Source organism: Brassica rapa, chromosome A04 (genome assembly GCF_000309985.2).
Source record: "Brassica rapa cultivar Chiifu-401-42 chromosome A04, CAAS_Brap_v3.01, whole genome shotgun sequence".
In the NCBI taxonomy this organism is placed as follows: Eukaryota; Viridiplantae; Streptophyta; class Magnoliopsida; order Brassicales; family Brassicaceae; genus Brassica; species Brassica rapa.
Window position 1 is genome coordinate 8,821,146 of NC_024798.2, and position 19,771 is coordinate 8,840,916.

At 43.7% G+C, this 19,771-nt stretch overlaps 3 protein-coding genes and 1 pseudogene across 4 annotated transcripts; 2 read left to right on the plus strand and 2 right to left on the minus strand.

Annotated features, from left to right (window-relative positions):
• Nucleotides 1-1,293: 1,293 nt before the first annotated feature.
• Nucleotides 1,294-3,327, plus strand: LOC103863793 (phosphoglycerate mutase-like protein). The gene is made up of 9 exons (XM_009141549.3): nt 1,294-1,516; nt 1,599-1,706; nt 1,773-1,852; nt 2,108-2,270; nt 2,346-2,420; nt 2,518-2,606; nt 2,722-2,841; nt 2,917-2,961; nt 3,052-3,327. The coding sequence occupies exons 1-9, from the start codon at nt 1,463-1,465 to the stop codon at nt 3,128-3,130; spliced, it is 813 nt and encodes a 270-aa protein (XP_009139797.1). The 5' UTR covers nt 1,294-1,462; the 3' UTR covers nt 3,131-3,327.
• Nucleotides 3,328-3,577: 250 nt separating this feature from the next.
• LOC103863879 lies at nt 3,578-5,940 on the minus strand (annotated as a pseudogene).
• A 234-nt stretch (nt 5,941-6,174) lies between these two features.
• Nucleotides 6,175-7,748, plus strand: LOC103863794 (probable transmembrane ascorbate ferrireductase 2). Its single transcript, XM_009141550.3, has 4 exons — nt 6,175-6,442; nt 6,584-6,632; nt 7,058-7,257; nt 7,335-7,748. Exons 1-4 carry the CDS (start codon nt 6,296-6,298, stop codon nt 7,629-7,631), a joined length of 693 nt encoding a protein of 230 aa, XP_009139798.1. The 5' UTR covers nt 6,175-6,295; the 3' UTR covers nt 7,632-7,748.
• A 102-nt stretch (nt 7,749-7,850) lies between these two features.
• Nucleotides 7,851-10,883, minus strand: LOC103863795 (probable translation initiation factor eIF-2B subunit delta). Of its 2 annotated transcripts, none has more exons than XM_033289642.1 (7): nt 10,160-10,883; nt 9,977-10,087; nt 9,529-9,887; nt 8,708-9,452; nt 8,544-8,640; nt 8,399-8,453; nt 7,851-8,243 (listed from the first exon to the last, which is right to left on the minus strand). In XM_033289642.1, the coding sequence occupies exons 1-7, from the start codon at nt 10,614-10,616 to the stop codon at nt 8,181-8,183; spliced, it is 1,887 nt and encodes a 628-aa protein (XP_033145533.1). In that variant the 5' UTR covers nt 10,617-10,883; the 3' UTR covers nt 7,851-8,180. The 2 variants fall into 2 exon arrangements, with proteins under 2 accessions (XP_033145533.1, XP_009139799.1); XM_009141551.3 differs by having other exon boundaries at nt 9,529-9,893.
• Between the last annotated feature and the right edge of the window lie 8,888 nt (nt 10,884-19,771).

Genomic DNA, 19,771 nt, shown 5'->3' on the forward strand with positions numbered 1-19,771 from the left:
AATATTTAATATATATCAATTTTTTATATTTATAAAATACATAAAATAATAAACGATAAACAACTTATATAAATCAATATAATGATTTTGTATTCTTATTTAAAAGCATTATTTTTTTATAAATTATTATAATAAATATTAACATCTTCTAAAGTTCATATTAAATGATTTACTAAACATATATAAAACCATTTATCAAATTATTTATATTGGCTTATTGTATATTTTAAATTATCATAAAAGTTTGTAAGTCATCTATAAGAGCTTATAAATTAGTTTATAAAATCTTTTTTTTTAATCTCATCCTACTATGCTACTATATATTAATTAAGAAGTCACTTAAGAGTTAATATTATAATTTGTTTTTTTAAGGATTTTCAATATCTTTTTTTTATGAGTAAGAACATCAGTTCTAGAACTAGTTTTATAATTATCCAAACGACCTTAATATATTTCACACAATAATTTATGGTAATTAAATATGTGATTTATATAACATATATAATACTTCATAAAATAACTTTGAAGAATCAAGTATTTCTAAACTATATAAAATATTTCAAAAGTTTAAGTATTATATACCTTCAAAACTTAAGTAATTTTATTAAAAACTGAATCCTGAATATTATATATAACTAATTTCAGTACAATTATCAATACAAAATATTAAAAAATATTTAAAATAGTCATATTTATCTTTTTAAAAAAATTGTTTTAAGAAAAAAATTTAACAAAAAACCACATAATGATAAAAACATATTTAAATTTGAAAAGTTACAATAAATATATTGTTACAAAACATTCAAATCTGCGAAATCGCGGGTATCCACCCAGTACACTTTTAGATTCAAAACCGCTCATGATTATTTTTTATAATAATGTTAGGCATAATGACACAATTTGTTTTTACTGTTGTAATGATTAGTAGTTATCTAGCTTTATAACTGTAGTTTTCTTTTAACCAAAGAAATGGAATATGCGGATAATGATAATAGTTACAAGTGCGTAATCATACATGTTGCGTGAAAGATTAGGGTTTGAATGGTAACCAAGGGAACGAAGTGGAACACTGCATTCCTTAATGTTCCTCAAAAATGTTACCATTCGCGAGGAATATTTTTTCCTCTTCATTCCTTTCCATTCCCTTTTTTGTAGAGAATTATAATGCAAATTTGTTCCTTGTTAATTTTGATAAGGAACCCTTGTTCCTCATCGTTCACAAAATTTTATTCCTATTCATTCTTTTCCTAATCATTCCTAATGTTCCTTGATGGTTACCAGTCACACCCTAAGTGTACTTAGCGTATGGATATGCGGACAAGGAAATAAACTAAAAATTATAGAAAGTGGAAGATCCGGCGGTTTAGGATCTCTCCTCCTCTCAATTTATATATCTCATTTTCCAAGGTAACATCAGTTTCTATAAGCAAATCAGATCTGATCTGAAAGCTACTGTTTAACCATGGACAAAGGCATAGGTCTTTACCCACTTCATCGTTGCAAAACCATTCACCTGGTTAGTATAAACTTATCCACAGAAGATTTGTGTGGTTCATGATCTCTCGCCAAGTTTCTGATGCATTTTTGTTTATGTATAGGTGAGACATGCTCAGGGGGTTCATAATGTTGCTGGAGAAAAAGACCATAGTGCTTACTCTTCTGAGGACTATTTTGATGCTCAGGTCACCCCTCTTGGTTGGCAACAGGTATATCTCTGTTCTGGTCTGGATTTAATGCTCTAGCGACGATGCTGATCTATATATCTATGGCAGGTGGATCATCTACGGAACCATGTCCTAGAAACTCAACTCTTGAACAAAGTTGAACTTGTCATTGTCTCTCCCTTGCTTAGGTAAAACGTTTATTATGCCTCACATGTTCAACCACAACCACCTTTTTAATATTTTAATTGCCAACTGTTAATTTTAACCACCAAAAGCAAATGAAATGAAGGAGAATATCCATTCCATTTACATTATGCTAACATACTATATGAAAATAAAAAACAATTGTTTTCTTGTTGGTTCTTTTAAAATGTGATTTTTTCTTGTAAGTTTTCACGAATCTAGCCTTTGAAACAATTGTATTTTAAAATCATTAAATGCAGAACTATACAAACTGCTGTTGGTGCTTTTGGAGGTGGGGAAGATACTAATGGAACAGATGCAACACCGCTAATGGTGGCCAACGCAGGGAGCAGCGACCGTCCTGCCATTTCAGGCTTAAATAGCCCACCTTTCCTTGCCGTTGAGCTATGCAGAGAAACTATGGTACACAACTAGTTTAGGAGTTAGTAGTAAGCAAAGATTAATCAAATATTTGAAGGCTTTTTTTTATGAACGCAGGGTGATCATCCCTGTGACAGGCGAAGAAGCGTTACAGAGTACAAGGCTATGTTTCCTGCAATCGATTTTTCAATTGTAAGAACATCATATTGGTTATTGGTCAACATCTCTACTTGATGATTTTTTTGTCGCCTAAATATTGTTGGAATGATTCTTATGCTTATGCTTATAGATTGAAAGCGACAAGGATGTTTTGTGGAAGCCTAGTCCAAGAGAGACCCCAGATGAAGTTGCAGCTAGAGGTGTAGAGTTCATTAACTGGTAACCTCCATGGATACTGTATACATTCTTTTTTTATTTTAGTTACTAATTATTTTCCTGTTGATTTGAAAAAAAAAATATATATATATATATATATGTCATTCTCTTTGTGAAGGCTATGGACGAGGAAAGAAAAGGAGATTGCAATTGTATCTCACAGTGGCTTCTTGCACGGTCTCTTGAGCTCTTTCGGGAAGGATTGTGTTGAAGACATAAAGAAAGAGTTGTCTATACAGTAAGAGATCTTAACGCACAAAACCTCAAGAAATTCATAAACTGTTTACTAATGAAACTCTGTAACATTTCTCAGCTTCAAGAACTGTGAGCTTCGTTCAATGGTTATCGTGGATCAAGGGTAAGCAAAGTGGTAATAAGTTATGGTAGAGTAGAGAATCAATATTATAGACATAAGATATGAGACTTAAAGAGTGTATGTGGTTTGCAGGAACTTGGGGACTGATTCTACAGAGACCACAAACTATTCTGGCAAGGTTCCTCAAGGACTTGATCATCCAAGCGACTAATCGATCAAGAGTAAGAGAGATAAATAACAAGGGAACACATGATGGCTCCATTGGAATATTATTTTGGCATTTTCAGCTCGTATTGTATTTGATAAACATAAGTTAAATTTTAGTATTTATGTCAGCTACTACATGATTTACTGATTATGCTGGTTGTTTGAGGAAAATGAATAAATTTCAGAAGGTTCATTCATCAATGTTGTGGCTAAACAAATTTGGTGGAAGATGTGTAAAATATTCTCGTAAATTAGGGGGATTTTTCGTTACATGTTCCTCATGAATGCACTAGAATTTGGGTATTATAAAGTATTTTGACATATTAGTGATTGCATTAAACTTGAAAAGAATGGAATCACCAATTGTAGATTTTGGAATAGTCGTTGATTCTATTGACTGCATGTGAGATATATATATATACATACAAATACTTACATCAGATCTTTGTAAAAGCTAGAATTTTCTCAATAGATGGAAGCCAAACAACCATACAAGCAAACCACAAAGCAGAGTCGAAGATATCCATTTAAGTACATTTCTTGTTCGTAGCTTCATGTAAGTTATCAAAGAAACTCTTCTCAATGGAACATTTCATAAGGACACTCAACAAATACAAGTTCACATGTGGTTGAAGCTCGGGAAGAAAACGCCAACTCCTTGATCATCTTAAGGTGTGGAACAGAATATTGTACTATATCAGCAAAGATTGTTACCTTCTTTAAGAAACAAGCGTTTTTCAAAATGTAAACCGCAATATCTCTTTCTTCTGGTCTCCCAAAGTATCCTGACCAGTTGAAAATTTGTAGACTCGACAACAGACATTGAGGAACTTGGCTAGGTTGTTTCCAGCAAACCATATCAGTATCCTCAACAAACCCATGTATCTGAGAACAAGCCAAACACTTAGAGATAGAGAGACGATCAACAAAAAGGTTTTTTACTAGAAGAAACTTACTCCTGTGTGAAACACGTCTAGTACCCGCAAGTTAGGAGAATCTTTGAGTAATTGGCCAAGAAGATCCGATGAATGATCTTTGCACACACATAGCTTCAGATGTTCAAGCTGGTTGAAAATAAAGCCACCACCACCATACACTTCATCCTCCCAACCTCTTTCTGGGATCTGGATCCATCAAACTGATTAGTAAAGAATTCTACCGATGAGAGCAATGAAAACAAATTACCTCTGAGCATATTGTAAGATGCTTGACAGATGTAATGGATCCAATGACACTCTTGAGAACAAAGAATACAACATCCACATATGCTTCCCTCAGCTCAGGCATGTCTTTAATCTGAACGCCGTGTGTCGAATTGTACCAGTCCTCGAGTTTGAAATACTTCAAAGAAGGAGTATCAATCACATACCCATCTATATAACAACACCAGCTAACAGAGTGTGATAACCTCTGTAGAGTTGGGACGATAACACTGATCTCTCCCATACTGCATTTACCACGTAATTGCACCGATAGGTCTTCAAGAACAGGACATATATCAAGAAGCCCTTGAAGGGACTCATCATCTTCGAACATAAGACTATGAAGACCCAAAGTTTTGAGAGAGGGAAGACAAGCCGTAGAGGGAACATCCATGAGTCATGGTACTGAGTTTCAAGATCACAAGCGAATCACAGGAGTAAAAGCTGCTGGGAAATGTATTTTGATCCTTTGTACTGTTAAGCTAGATGGACTTCCAACCTAAAACCAATTGATGATAAGTGGAGTGGCTCATCTATCTTATATATTACTAAAGATCTTTTCCAACATCCGATGTGGGACACTTTGTGTCTAATATGTACTATGATAAATATTCAAGTCACGCACATAGCGAGAAACTGCAATTTCAACCCACCGTTTGATATCTTCAGGTTGAATGTGGTCATCAATTAACCGGAGTGAGAAGCGCTCTATAACTGGAGCTCTATGCAACGGCAGATACTTGTCAATAAATTCTTGAATCGCAGAACAGTCTGAATAGTAACGTAAACTACTGTACTCAAGTTTAGGCAACCACATCCAAAGAAACTGCCACTGCTTGGACAAGATGCTAGTAGAGACAGCAACTTTTGTCGGAAGAAAGGACAATATCTTAATCAGCAATTCATCAGACAGGTCATTGATACTACTGGTTATGTCTTCATAAACAGGAACTGATCGTCGACAAAGCTTGGATCTTTTTGCCTTCTTTTTTCTGATTCGGACATAATAACCAAAGAAACCCATCTGGACATGCAAACGATTTAGAAAACAAAACTAAGACTGGGCCATCAGTTCATAAAAAAGAACATGTTCGAGCATTTTAACCTGGACCCGAAAATCCAAACCGGAACCAAACCGAAAATTTATAAGTACCTTTTGGTTCTAAATTTTTTTTACCCGAAAGAACCGGAACCAAAAAAACCGACCCGATTAGATTCGGATCCGAAAAAAACCGTCCCGAATAGACCCGACATGGTAAGAACCGATTTGTACCCGACTTAAAAACATATATATCTAAAACTATGATTTTTTTGTGTTCTATTTTACATATATTATTTTATAATTTAGTTGAAATATCTTTTATTAACAATATTTGTTATTATTTAGTAATATTTTTTATGTAATATGAAGCTTAAAATATAAAATTTAGAATTTAAAAATATTTTATTTTAATTATTAATAGTTTCATTTAAGTTATTTTGTAAAATTTTAGATATATATGACAAATATCGATTAAATTTGATGGAGTTGGGTATGTTAGGTCCTTTTCAGATCCTAAATATCCGAACCCGATCCGGATCCGATATAGACCCGCCAAATTACGGGTATTTTAATTATAGACCTGAACCGATCCGGATCCAAAAAGAACCGATCCGAACCCGATCCGAAAATTTCTAAGTACTTATTTGGTCTGAATATTTTGGATGCGAAAGATCCGGATTCGAAAACAATCAGCTCGAATCCGATCCGAAGACCCGAACGCCTAGGTCTTAACCATCAATCAAAGACAATAGAAAGCAAAGTATCTAAAGGACCTATTAGACAATTAAAAATAAAAGCTTTAGTTGTTTATAAAAGTATTAAATTTATGTTTACTAATCGTTTTCTGACGAGATCACTTGGGTTGACCCCAGCGTCGCCGATCTAAAAACAGAGACGGTGGTTTCGATTTTAATTTGGTCGTAATATGGTGGTTCCGATGCTCGGTGGGTTTCCGATCTTCTTGGTGGTGAGAGTTCTGGGTTTCACCATTGCGGTTTTGGTTCTGACGTGGACTGTTCACTACAGAGGAGGATTAGCTCTTTCCTCCGATAACAAAGATCTCATCTTCAATGTAAATCTCTCTCTCTCTTTTGAGTTTTCCTTAAAGTCCTGATCTTTATCACACATTATTGGTTTTTTAGTTGACCCTTTTTGTTGGATTGTAAAAAGTGGTGAATGGTGATGTAATATGATGAGATTCATATGTGTGCAGGTTCATCCAGTGTTGATGGTGATTGGGCTCGTACTCTTCAATGGTGAAGGTAAAACAATCTCCTTCACATTGTTTCCTTCTGCTTTGGATATTTGTTCCTTGTAATCACGTTGACATCACTGATATATGTTTCTTTCATTTTGATGTTTGGTTTGTGTCTATAGAAGGTTGATGTCTTAGCTTCATAGGTTCAATGAACAAGACTTGAACTTTTTTGTGTGTTTCATTCATTGTGCATATATGGAACCATTAATGTCAAGAGAGGTTTAGGATTAATAGTATCGTTTTACATGTTCGATTACTACATTCATAGACAATCTTGTCTTTTCTCACATATGGGTACATGGACGTTACGCAACAATGTCAAGAAGTTTAGGATTTGTAGTCTGTTACCACTATACTTCATGTGTCGAAGAGACTGAGAACATGTTCAATGGTTTTTTAACATTTTGTGTTACATTTAAAATTATGCAGCTATGTTAGCATACAAGTCAGTTCAAGGTACAAAGAACTTCAAGAAACTGGTTCATCTTACACTGCAATTCGCAGCTTTTATACTAAGTTTAGTCGGAGTATGGGCTGCTCTTAAGTTCCATATCGACAAAGGGATTGAAAATTTCTACAGTCTACATTCATGGCTCGGCTTAGCTTGTCTCTTTCTCTTTGCCTTCCAGGTACATACATACACACACTTCTCTCAAAACAAACTATCCAAGAGAACTCATATGCCTATCACTATTATTGCAAACAGTGGGCTTCAGGGTTTGTGACTTACTGGTACCCGGGTGGTTCAAGAAACAGCCGAGCCAGCTTAATGCCTTGGCACGTGTTCTTAGGGGTTGCCATCTATGCGTTGGCTTTGGTGACTGTAACCACAGGGATACTGGAGAAGCTGACGTTCCTGCAAGTGAACAAGGTGATAACTCGGTATTCAACAGAGGCCATGTTAGTTAACACGATGGGTGTTCTGATTCTTGTTCTTGGCGGTTTCGTGGTGCTCGGTGTGGTTACTCCACTCAACGCCAAAGACCAAGTCCTTACTCAATAGAGAACAAATACTTTTCTTACAATCGTAATTCTTCTTTCAACATTTGGACCTTTTTGAAACATCTGCCATAAAATCTTGTTACATATAATATTTTAATCAGAGACCTTATTAAGAACCCAATCTAGTGCAACTTTCTTACAATCATAAACATTTGTGATGAAACTGAGTTTATATGAAATGATTGTAAGAGTGAGTGACAATATGAGAACCAGACAAACATTGGTCAACCTTCATGAGAAGGGCAGAATAAGATAAGCTTTCACTCAATACATCACACGAACAAACAAACAAAAAAGCATCACTGATATGGATAAAATCTTTCCCGGAGAGGCGGTTGATGAATCGCACTCTTCACAGAGTCAAAAGTTTCTAACAAAAAAAACATGTCAAAGGCCAACAAAAATGAGTCCACTACTCAACGATAAAGAAGCCGGTGAGGGAAAGCTCTATGCGGGTTTGTGACGAGAAGAGCCTGAGCTAGAGGAAGAGAATGGAGGGGAGGAGGAGGCTTTCACCTTTGATGAGGGGCAAAACTTTATAAAGCAGCGCTTAGACAAGCGAGTGTTCTTTCTGATACTCTCTCACAATGACAGGCACACTCGTGGGAGGTACCTGACAAAAGATGTTGGCCAATGTTTGAGATGGAGAAAGTGTGATGCATAAAATTATGCTTAGAGATGAGAATTGAGGACCCGATGTTCTTAAGGACGTGCAGATAATAAAGTTGAGAATATGCTATGTTTCTAAGAGAGAGTGATTCATCTTACCATGCCATAGTCTGTGATTATCATGGAAATGTAATCTGATGGAGTAGCATCATACCTGCCATTCGAAACATGGTTTAGTAGCAGATAAGTATAGTAATACAAGAACATATGTAAGCATATTTGTTTTGGGGTTAAAGTCGGTTACATTAAGTTCAGAAACTGCAAGTTTGCGTTATTGGTCAAACCATCTAAGTAGTTTATGTCTTCTCTTCCATGAACTTTCGAAATAGCATTTGGATCACCTGAAGGAAAAAAAAGAAAACCAATTCAAAATAGGCAGTATAAGAAGATAAAAGAGATTTTGCATACCGAGCTCATTGGAGCATATGGAATCCAGCTGCACCCTCTCATGGAACTTGTAAGCTTCGCAACATACAAGCACAGGAACACGGAACGCACTTGCAACCATTGCAACACAAGCAGTCCCGACCCTTGAGTAGACCGTTCCGTTTGACAAAACTGACGAAGCCCCCAAAAACACTTTGGTGACTTCGTGCATGATATACGAAACGGCGTTTATATGAGTGTATGTACAGCTGATGCCACGTTTGATCAACCTACGAAGCAGTAGCTGTCCTTCGAGCTTCGGACGAGAATCCACCACCAAGACACGGAACTTCTTCTTGAGTTCATGCGCGTGTAATAACACCATCTCAACAGCAGTTGGAGATCCATAGGTCAGAAGGACATCACCGTCTCTTATCTTAGTGACAGCGTGTTTGACTATCACCGTATCTGCCATTATGATCTTCTCGTTGATGAACCGTTCGATATCTGACTGAAGAGCAGCTTTTGCTTCAGATTCAGAGAGTGTTATAGGCAGCTTCGCGATCCTGTTCTTCACGAATCGGATGGCGTTTCCCATACTAACCGAAAGCGGACGGCACTCTATGAGGAAAGAGACGTAGCTACTTATCTTCGCCGTCATGTCTCTGTTAAGAGTCTTCTCAGAGGGTGTCGAATAATCTTTGACGACCTCTTGGAATGCTTGAAGCATCGCAATACACCTAGCATTGCCACCAGATATATCCCCGGAGAGATATTGAAGACCAACCTGATGATAACCACAACAACTAATACTCATTCAGTAGCAAAAGGGACACAACCATATGAAGAGAGAAGATTTGTACCTTGTAGACAGCAGGATGCATAGGGTCAAGCTGGAAGAACTTTGTCTCGAGATCAGGAAGTTGAGTGCCATGCTCGTACTGAGGCAAATGCCTAAACAGCTCAACCCTGTTCTTAGCTTCGGTCTGTTTGACAACAGCACGTCTTTTCGCCTTGACGACTCTGCTCTCGTCATCGTATTGCATGCGGGGATGTGGAGCATCTTTCTTTCTATCTTTCTCAGTTTGGCCTCCCTTCTTCTCAGATGGTCCAGGAGCAGCAACAGCGACGTCGTTCTTCTGAGAAGAGGGCTTTGCTGGTTTAGCAGCTTTAACATTTGTGGAAGCCACAGAGCCTGAGCTCACTAGTGGCGCCTTCCCACCTTCAGCTGATATAAGCAAGTTCAGTTCATCATAGTTGTACATGCAATTTCATCAAGAAACGATGTTAAAGATTAAAAAAAAGGCACACCTTTTGCAGCAGCTTTGGCAGCTCTTTGAGCTTCCTGAAGAGCGCGTCTCTCAGCTTTGGTGGTTTTCTCTTTCAAAGGCTTAGAGTTCTTCTTCTGGTCACTCTCCTTCTCTGCAATTTGATAAACGAAACATTGTGAATCAAGAAGAACCAAATCAAGAACTTAAAAGCAAGTGACAGTACCAGAGAGCCCAGGAGGCATATTCACGACGGAGACAGTGGTCAATCCGCTAGCTGGAACGCTGCTGGATTTAGCCGCCGCCATAGAATCCATCCCGACGCCGGGAAGCGAGGAAGACGGCTTCGAGAAACTCGCCCTGGAAACGCGTCCAGGAGACGCCGTCATCGAGCCGTCGGGGAAATCGCGGCGGGTGGAGTAGGAGAAGGAGGAAGGAGAGACGGCTGATGCGGCGGCGGCGGCGGCGCGAAGGAGGAAAGTATCGGAGGAGTTGTGGCGAGGCGGGGGAATCATGACGGGGGAGAGGGAGTTGCCGGAGGGAGAAATGCTGGAGGCGACGGGATGAGATTCGGAGGCGATCGGGTCGGGTTGGTGAGTCGAATCGGGTTGGGAAGATGTGAAGAAACCGACTTGCCGGACCTTCGGATCGACAACGGCGCGAGGGTTCCGACGAGACTCCATTGCTGAGTGAAGGTTAGGCTCTATCGCTTTTTCTCGGAGCAAAACGGAATATCAGGAAACTTTCTCGGGATTTTGGTTTTGGGATCGAATTTTATTTATTTTAATTTTGCCCCAGACGAATAATAGTGTTTTTTAATTATCTTTTTTGTTTTACAATTTTTTTTTGTATCAGACTAATCCGAACGGCTTGAGCTGATCTTGACAGTCCAGTCACTAAACACTGAGGTCGCTGTTTCTCTTGCTGGAAACGGCAAGTATGAACGAAAAACGACACGTCTTTCTCTTTCTCGTGCATTAGCTAAGGTGGGCTAGGCCCATTGTTACTATCCGTGAGTGTTTTGTGCGTGGACACACGACTCTTGTTTTGACACATCAACAAAGCCCAAAACGTCTCGCAGTATAAAAGTGGAATGATGTTTGGAAGTTTGAAGCGACAAACGGGGTTACAAAAGCTTGTGGTACCTTTTGCCATAATCATAAGCTATTTAGGGAAAGATAGATCAAACACTGATTAAATAGATACTCCATTATAAGAACAGAAGATGACAAAATGTTTTTCTTTTGCTTAATATAGAAATTATAAAGAGATGTTAAAGGAATAAGCTAGGTTCATTTATAAAACTTATTTATTTATTTTTTGGTAAACCGTAAATGTCATCACTGAATGACCGTTTAGTTACAAAGTTAATTGTATCCAGAATCCCTTTTTTTAACACCTTATCCACAATCTCCTTATACATCCATTTTGCATCTCAGAGGCCGCAAAAGTTCAAAAAAAAAACCTCTAAAAAACTAAGGGATTGTAGGAGATGGATTACATCCCTCCACAAGGCCCATCATATAACAGGCCCTAGCCCGACAAGGTCGATCGAGCTTAGTCGGCTTAGCGGCTAGAAACGTCAGCTCGACCCTAGAGTACTTTAAGCCGGTCAGCTGAGCCGATCAGCTATACTCGGCTCGGACGAAATAGTATCGAGGCCCACATACTCGGCCTTTGGGCGACAAGGCCCAAAGGATAGGCGCGATTAGGGCATCACGCACAAGGGTACTATAAGAGAGGAGGAGGAGGCAACGAGAAGAGGACTTTTGGAACAAATCACATACTAAGCGGCTAGATTTAGGGTTTCCTAATCATCTCTTTGATCTTGTCGTTTAAACCTCTGATCTTGTCTCCTATCTTTGATCAGTCTTGTAACCCATTGTGTTGATTCTAATAAAACGTCTTTAGTCACCCCATTTTCTAAGTTCTTCATTCTAATCAACCGAATCGTGTACAAACAATTGGCGCCCACCGTGGGGCTGACTAAAGCAACGTTCTAGATCTACATGGCTCAAGACGACGCCGCCTTCGGCGCCCCAGGCGAGGAACCGACGCCTACGCCTGCGGCCGCGCCGCCCATCACCTCAGAATTCATGAGCTCCGTCATGGCTCGACTCGCCCGCCAAGACGAAGTCCAAAAGACAACCAACGACCAACTCGCTGCGTTGGTCGCGGCGCTCACAGCCCCTGAGGGACAAACTAGCCGTCCCCAGCTAACACGCCGCCGCCTCTTCAACACAAATCCTACGGCAGCCGGAGTCGACCATATCTCTGACGACTCGGAGCCTAACGAAGCCTTTCTCGCAGACGCTCCCCCAGCAGGCTCAGATCTCACGACAATACGCGAGCTCGCCGAGCTCAAACTCAGCCTTCAACAAATGGGAGAGAAGATCCACCATGTAACCAGCGCAGCTCCGCAAATAGAGAGCGTACTCGCCGCAACCTCGCGCACTCCTTTTACTCGCGCGCTAACTAGCGTCCAACTCGGAAAGATAGAAAAGCTGCGCCTACCTGAGTACAAGCCCGGCGGAGACCCGGTAGAACATATGACCGCTTTTAACATCGCGATGGCGCGAGCTCGTCTCCCCGACGACGAAAGGGACGCAGGTTACTGCCAGCTGTTCGTCGAGACTCTTCACGAGCAAGCCCTGACTTGGTTCTCCCAGTTGGAGGAGAACTCAATCGGATGTTTCCGCGACCTATCAGCAGCTTTTCTCAAGACATACATCATGTTCACAAAGCGCAGCGCCACCGCGTCCAGCCTATGGAACCTCAATCAGAAAAAGGATCAGAGCTTGCGCGACTACATGGAGAAATTCAAAGCCGTAGTGTCAAAGATTGAGATCCCAGACGGAATCGCTATCGATGCATTGCGCAACACCTTGTGGGTCCACTCCAAGTTCCGAGAAGACCTGTACCAGAATCCGACCAAGTCGCTCCAAGACGCTATCGCACGCTCCGATAACTTCATCCGAATGGAGGAGGACACCAACGCAATCCTCAGCAAGATGAGCGCACCCAAGGCTCCAGCGGCTAAGAACGCAAATGCGCGACAAGAACCGCGCCAGCACGCTCCAAACGACAAAAACGGTCCCAAGGATGGTTACATGTATGTCGTGAACGAGAATAACACACCAATCTCCACTCTCGTAGTTCGCGGGGAGGGGTGGAACAAGTGGGTAAGAGAACTCGAGTCATCCGACAAAAAAGTCGATTCTGTTTGCACCACCCAACCCGCAGCTGGAGTCGGATCAGCAGCAGGACCTTCCCGGACCGTCGACCTCACCAAGCATTGCAAGTATCACGACGTCAAAGGACACGATACCTCAGAATGCAAATCTCTCTACGCGCACTACCTCTCGTCCCTTGCAAGCGGCGAGTTTAAGTTTGAGCCATTGAAAGCCAAACCAAAGAACGGTAAGAGCTGGAGCAAGAACAAAGAACGAAGGTCCCAGCGCAAAGCCACTGGCAGAGGTCGACAAAACGACGCTCCGCAACGAGACGACGAGGAAGAAACCCCAAGGGATAACGGCAGGGGAGACTCCTCAGCCGACGAAGAGCATCCGGCTAATCGCAGACGCATTGAGGTTATACTCTCTCAGCAATCCTTGTCGTCCGACGAAGATAATGACGATTCGCCTGTACCCGGAGACCTGAGAGACAGCCTTAAACGGCGGCTCGCACCGGAAAATGGAAGCGATACCACATGCAGAGATCTCCGGACGACGCTAGATGCACGAAAGTCTCGGCGCATCTCGACAAGCGTTGGCAACAACAACGAAGGGCCAGTCGGCGACCTCCGAGACAAACTCAATGCCGGAGTAAGCGATCTCCGCGTGAAGCTTAACAAGTCAAAATCAACAGACTTACGACGACAGTTGGAACGAGCTAACGGTCAACCTCAACTTCCACCTCCTGATACCAGCGTACCAAAAGACCTCCGCGCCTTACTGAACTCCAAGCGAGTCAAAACGGGACAGTCTTTAAACGTCATCATGGGGGGTTCCCCTAGCGGCGACTCAGTCCGTTCCGTGAAAGACTATCGTCGACAAGTCACGACGTCCCAGAAGTGGCCGAGTAAACCGTCGAGTCATCCTCCAATAACCTTCTCATCAGATGACGCTGAAGGTGTTCACGCGCCCCATAATGATCCCCTCCTCGTCGTCCTCGGAATTGGAGAGTATGATGTCACCAAGATCCTTGTTGACACCGGGAGTTCCGTTGACCTCATCTTCCGAGGAACTCTGCAGAAGATGGGAGTCGACCTCGACGACATAAAAGCGTCCTCCAGAACGCTAACAGGATTCAACGGGTCATCCGAAACCATCTTGGGAACGATCCGTCTCCCGGTGCGCGCATGCGGCGTTACTCGAACGGTCAAATTCGCCGTCGTTAGCACGAAAGCTCCGTATCACGCTATACTCGGTACTCCTTGGTTACACTCGATGCAGGCTGTCCCTCCACTTACCATCAGTGCGTCAAGTTTCCCGGAGTGGACGGGAAGATAAAAACATTGCGTGGGGACCAAAAGGCCGCTAGGGATCTCCTAGTCGCCACGGTCAAACTCCAACGAGCGTCGCTACCCGTGAACTCAGTGTCCCCTCCAACCCCAAAAGTCTACTCCCAGGAAAACGAGGTTCTCGAGTTACCTGTTGATGATGCCGACCAGAGTCGCACCGTGAGAGTTGGCGCATACCTCTCTGATGAAATGCAGCAGTCAGTCCTGGATTTCCTCAGACAGAACGTATCCACATTCGCTTGGTCTATGGCAGACATGAAAGGCATTGACCCGACTATAACGACGCACGAGCTAAATGTCGACCCAACTTTCAAACCTATCCGACAGAAGAGACGTAAGCTCGGCCCCGATAGGTCGAAGGCCGTGAACGAGGAAGTCGACAGGCTACTCGGTGCAGGTTCGATTGCCGAGGTTCGCTACCCCGAATGGTTGGCAAACCCAGTAGTCGTCAAAAAGAAAAACGGCAAGTGGCGCGTCTGCGTCGACTTCACCGACCTGAATAAAGCCTGCCCAAAGGATAGCTACCCTCTTCCCAACATCGACCGCTTAGTCGAGTCTACAGCTGGAAACGAGATGCTAACCTTCATGGACGCCTTCTCCGGTTACAACCAAATAATGATGCACCCGGATGACCGCGAGAAGACGGCCTTCATCACAGATAGGGGAACCTATTGCTACAAGGTCATGCCATTCGGCCTGAAGAACGCCGGAGCAACCTACCAAAGGCTTGTGAACAAAATGTTCGCAGATAAGCTGGGTACCACCATGGAAGTGTACATAGACGACATGCTGGTTAAGTCGCTCCATGCCACCGATCACCTCCGCCATCTACAAGAATGCTTCGAAACTCTCAACAAGTACGGCATGAAGCTAAACCCAGCAAAGTGCACGTTCGGGGTCTCTTCTGGCGAGTTCCTTGGGTACATTGTCACATAGCGAGGAATCGAGGCGAACCCAAAGCAAATATCCGCGGTTCTAAACCTCCCGAGTCCGAAGAACAGCAGAGAAGTGCAGCGGCTCACGGGCAGGATAGCCGCTCTAAATCGATTCATCTCCAGATCCACCGACAAGTGCCTGCCATTCTACGATCTCCTGCGAGGAAACAAAAAGTTCATTTGGGATGAGAAGTGCGAGGAAGCGTTCACTCAACTCAAACAGTACCTGACCACGCCCCCAGTACTCGCTAAGCCAGACGTCGGTGATGTTCTATCTCTCTATGTCGCAGTATCACAGGCTGCAGTCAGCAGCGTTCTGATAAAAGAAGACCGCGGCGAGCAAAAGCCCATCTTCTACACGAGCCGACGCATGACAGCACCAGAAACGCGTTACCCAACGCTAGAAAAGATGGCTTTAGCAGTCGTTGAAGCAGCGCGAAAACTACGACCGTATTTCCAGTCGCACTCTGTGGAAGTACTGACTGATCAGCCTCTCCGAACGATACTCCAGAACACTAACAGATCCGGCAGACTCACAAAGTGGGCCATCGAACTCGGCGAGCTCGATATCATCTACAAGAACCGCACGGCAGCGAAATCCCAGGTTCTGGCCGACTTCTTGGTCGAACTGGCCCCGGAATTAGAGCAGGATCTCACACTCCCAAGCTCAAACTGGACTTTGCACGTCGATGGCTCGTCAACTAACAAAGGAGCAGGCGCTGGAGTCCCATTGCAATCCCCGACCGGCGAGCTGATCCGACAGTCTTTCAGCTTTGGCTTTCCCGCTTCAAACAACGAGGCGGAATACGAATCTCTCATCGCAGGACTCCGCTTAGCAAAAGCCGTCAAAGCTAAACGTCTAAGCGCTTACTGTGACTCCCAGTTAGTCGCCAGTCAGTTTAGTGGCGACTACGACGCCCGCAACGATCGAATGGACGCCTATCTCAAAATAGTGCAAAGCCTGGCGGCAGAGTTCGAATTTTTCGAACTCATCAAAGTTCCGAGAGGCGAGAACGTCTGCGCCGATGCCCTCGCCGCCCTTGGCAGCAAGCTTCGTGATCAAGTAAAGAGAACCATCCCGATACATCGTATCGAGAAACCAAGCATCGACGTCCTAACCGATCAAACCCTCATCGCCCAAGTCGCTGAACCCGCCACTCCAGACGACGATGGGTTTGGCCCTGACTGGAGAAATGAATTCATCGACTACCTCTCAAAAGGGGAACTCCCAGCAGAAAAATGGGCGGCTCGCCGGCTAAAAACCCGCAGCGCCCATTACGTCGTTCTCGATGATGAACTGCATAGATGGACTGCGAGTAAGGTGCTCTTAAAATGCATCCATGGCGACGAGACAGCAAGGGTTATGGCGGAAACGCATGAAGGCGCCAGTGGAAATCACTCGGGCGGAAGTGCGTTAGCAATAAAAGTAAGGAGCTTAGGTTTCTTCTGGCCAACAATGAACGCGGATTGCGAGTCTTATGCGAGAAGCTGCGACAAGTGCCAACGGCACGCACCCAGCATCCATTGTCCAACCGAACTGTTGCGAACAACCACCGCTCCCTACCCGTTCATGCGATGGGCGATGGACATCATAGGACCACTCCCCTGCTCCCGCCAAAGACGCTTCATCCTCGTCCTCACCGACTACTTCACCAAATGGATCGAAGCTGAAGCATACGCTCAAGTTACAGACAAAGAAGTCCGCGGCTTCGTCTGGAAAAACATTATTTGCCGCCACGGACTGCCCTACGAGATCGTCACAGACAACGGATCGCAGTTCATGTCAGGCAACTTTAAGGAGTTCTGTAGCAAGTGGAACATCCGACTAAGCCCGTCCACTCCACGCTACCCGCAAGGTAATGGCCAAGCCGAATCCTCCAACAAACTCATCATCGACGGCATTAAAAAGCGTCTGGACCTCAAAAAAGGACACTGGGCTGACGAACTCGACGGAGTCCTATGGAGCCATCGCACGACTCCACGAGGATCGACTAAATCGACACCCTTCTCTCTCGCCTACGGTGTTGAAGCCATGGCTCCCGCTGAAGTTAATGTTTCAAGCCTCCGACGCTCCAAAATGCCTCAATACGTCGAGCTAAACAAGGAGATGCTACTCGACGCCCTCGATGAGATAGAAGAACGGAGAGATCAAGCCCTGCTGCGCATCCAGAATTACCAAAATCAGATTGAGAGCTACTATAACAAAAAGGTCCGGGCCCGACCTCTAGAACTCGGTGATCTCGTCATGCGCAAAGTGTTTGAAAACACTAAAGAGCTTAACGCCGGTAAACTCGGCGCCAGGTGGGAGGGACCATACAAAATCATCAAAGTTGTTAAACCTGGCGTATACCGACTCCAAACCTCGCGCGGAGAAGAAGTCCCGCGATCATGGAACTCAATGCATCTTCGACGTTTCTACTCGTAGAAGTATTTACACGAAAAAAAAAAAAAAAAAAACAACCGAGTAGATGCACCCCCGCGGTCACTTCTACTCGACCGAGTAAATGCGCCATCAACAGTCACTTTTACTCTGGAGAAAAACGAACTACGAATGGCTTGATCCTCAACCGAGATACGTAGGCAGCCTTAACAGGTCCAGCTGTAACAAAAAAAAAACAGAGTAGATGCACCCCCGCGGTCACTTCTACTCGACCGAGTAAATGCGCCATCAACAGTCACTTTTACTCGGGAAAAACGAACTACGAATGGCTTGATCCTCAACCGAGGTACGTAGGCAGCCTTAACAGGTCCAGCTATAACAAAACCAAAGTCAAAACCTTACCTAGGTCTCAATTGAACAAACAATGACTTTCACATCATGATTCCCGTGCCTCCAGCAGAGGATACGCGGACACTCACGCTCCCTTTCTCGCAGCTATGTCCTGATCAGACACTTGGCTCCAGGACCTTAACAGTCACGGTTCACCTATGCCCAAGCATTGAACCGACTAAACAAGAGTGAATCTCTGCCTTTTCTCGACTAACGAGTAACGGCTTAGCTACCCGATTGCTTAATTGTCACTGAGGAAACGGACGGAAGGACCTTTCACTCTTATACTCAATTCTTTGTTATCGACTTTTGGACAACTCCAAATCGAAACATGATGATAGCCGAGTAAAACCAATTACCGGTTCATCACTTGTCTATTTGCAACAATTAAGGATATGGAAATCTTATGTTTCAAAACACAACAGATTAATGAAAATGCTTAAGAGTTGCAAATACTGACAAGAAACACAAAATGGAAAGAGTTTTAAAAGTACAACAACAAGGTCTATCAAGACCACCGATGAAAGCATCCTAAAATATAACATACAACAAGATCAGACCACAACATCTTGGTCGTCTCTACTCGGGTCGAGCGCTTCGGTCGTTTCCCGTTCAACGACTTGATCACCAAGGCCTTCAACCGGAGCGGGAGGGTCGGAAACTGGCAGGATCGGGTCCATCTCTTCAACAAGCGCCGGCGATGACCTGGTCTCCTCCTCGCCCACTTCGTCCCCTTCTCGCTCCTCAGATGAAGAAACTAAGACCGGATCTTCAGCGGCTACATCCCCCGTGTCTGTTTGAATCGGGTCCCCGGTCTCCTCGGGGTCGTTCCCGTCAAGGCGCTCCTCGATGGCAGTTCCTTCGGGAACGACGGTACGCTCCGATAAAGCAGAAGTAATGTCAACCATCGGCTCATCGATCGGATCTTCAGTCGCCTCGCGGGAAGTGATCAACTGGGAGGCTGACTCGTGGCCAATCAGACCAACATTCGATCCATACGGGTCAAGTACTCCCATGAGCTCTTCATTCACAAATCGAGAAGGAAGGTTGAGAGGAGAGAGAGCAAAGTCATCCTCAGAGAACGGCTCGAGGTAAAGATTGGCGACTTCAGCTTCATACATCTTCTCCTGCTCCGAGAAGATGTTGATCATACTCGGCGGAATCGCCACCCCGCTATCTTTAATCATCTCGAGGCACTTTTTGGTTCCTGAAGCCTGCCCGTACAGGTTCTTGGCCTTCTCTCGCACCATGAGACGATCCAGATAGCCCTTCACCTTACCTATACAGCGAGTAGACTTGTCCGCCATAGCCGTCTGGACCTTGATCCTCTCGCGGGTGACCTCCTGAACCCTAGAATCCCTCAGACGTTGCCTCTCTTTGACCAGCGTCCCGACGACAGCATCCCTCTCTTCCTCGAGTTCAGCCTTCTCCTTCTCGAGGGAAGCGACCAATCGCTCTAAGCGGGTTTTCTCGCGGAGAGCGTCCTTCTTCGCAAGACGGTCAGACTTCAGCTTGTCCTCCAACTCCTCAAACTTAACTCGGAGGACCTCTTTCTCTTTGGCCGCTTTGTCGCCGGCTTTTTTGTTCTCAGCGCGTAACCTCTCGATTACG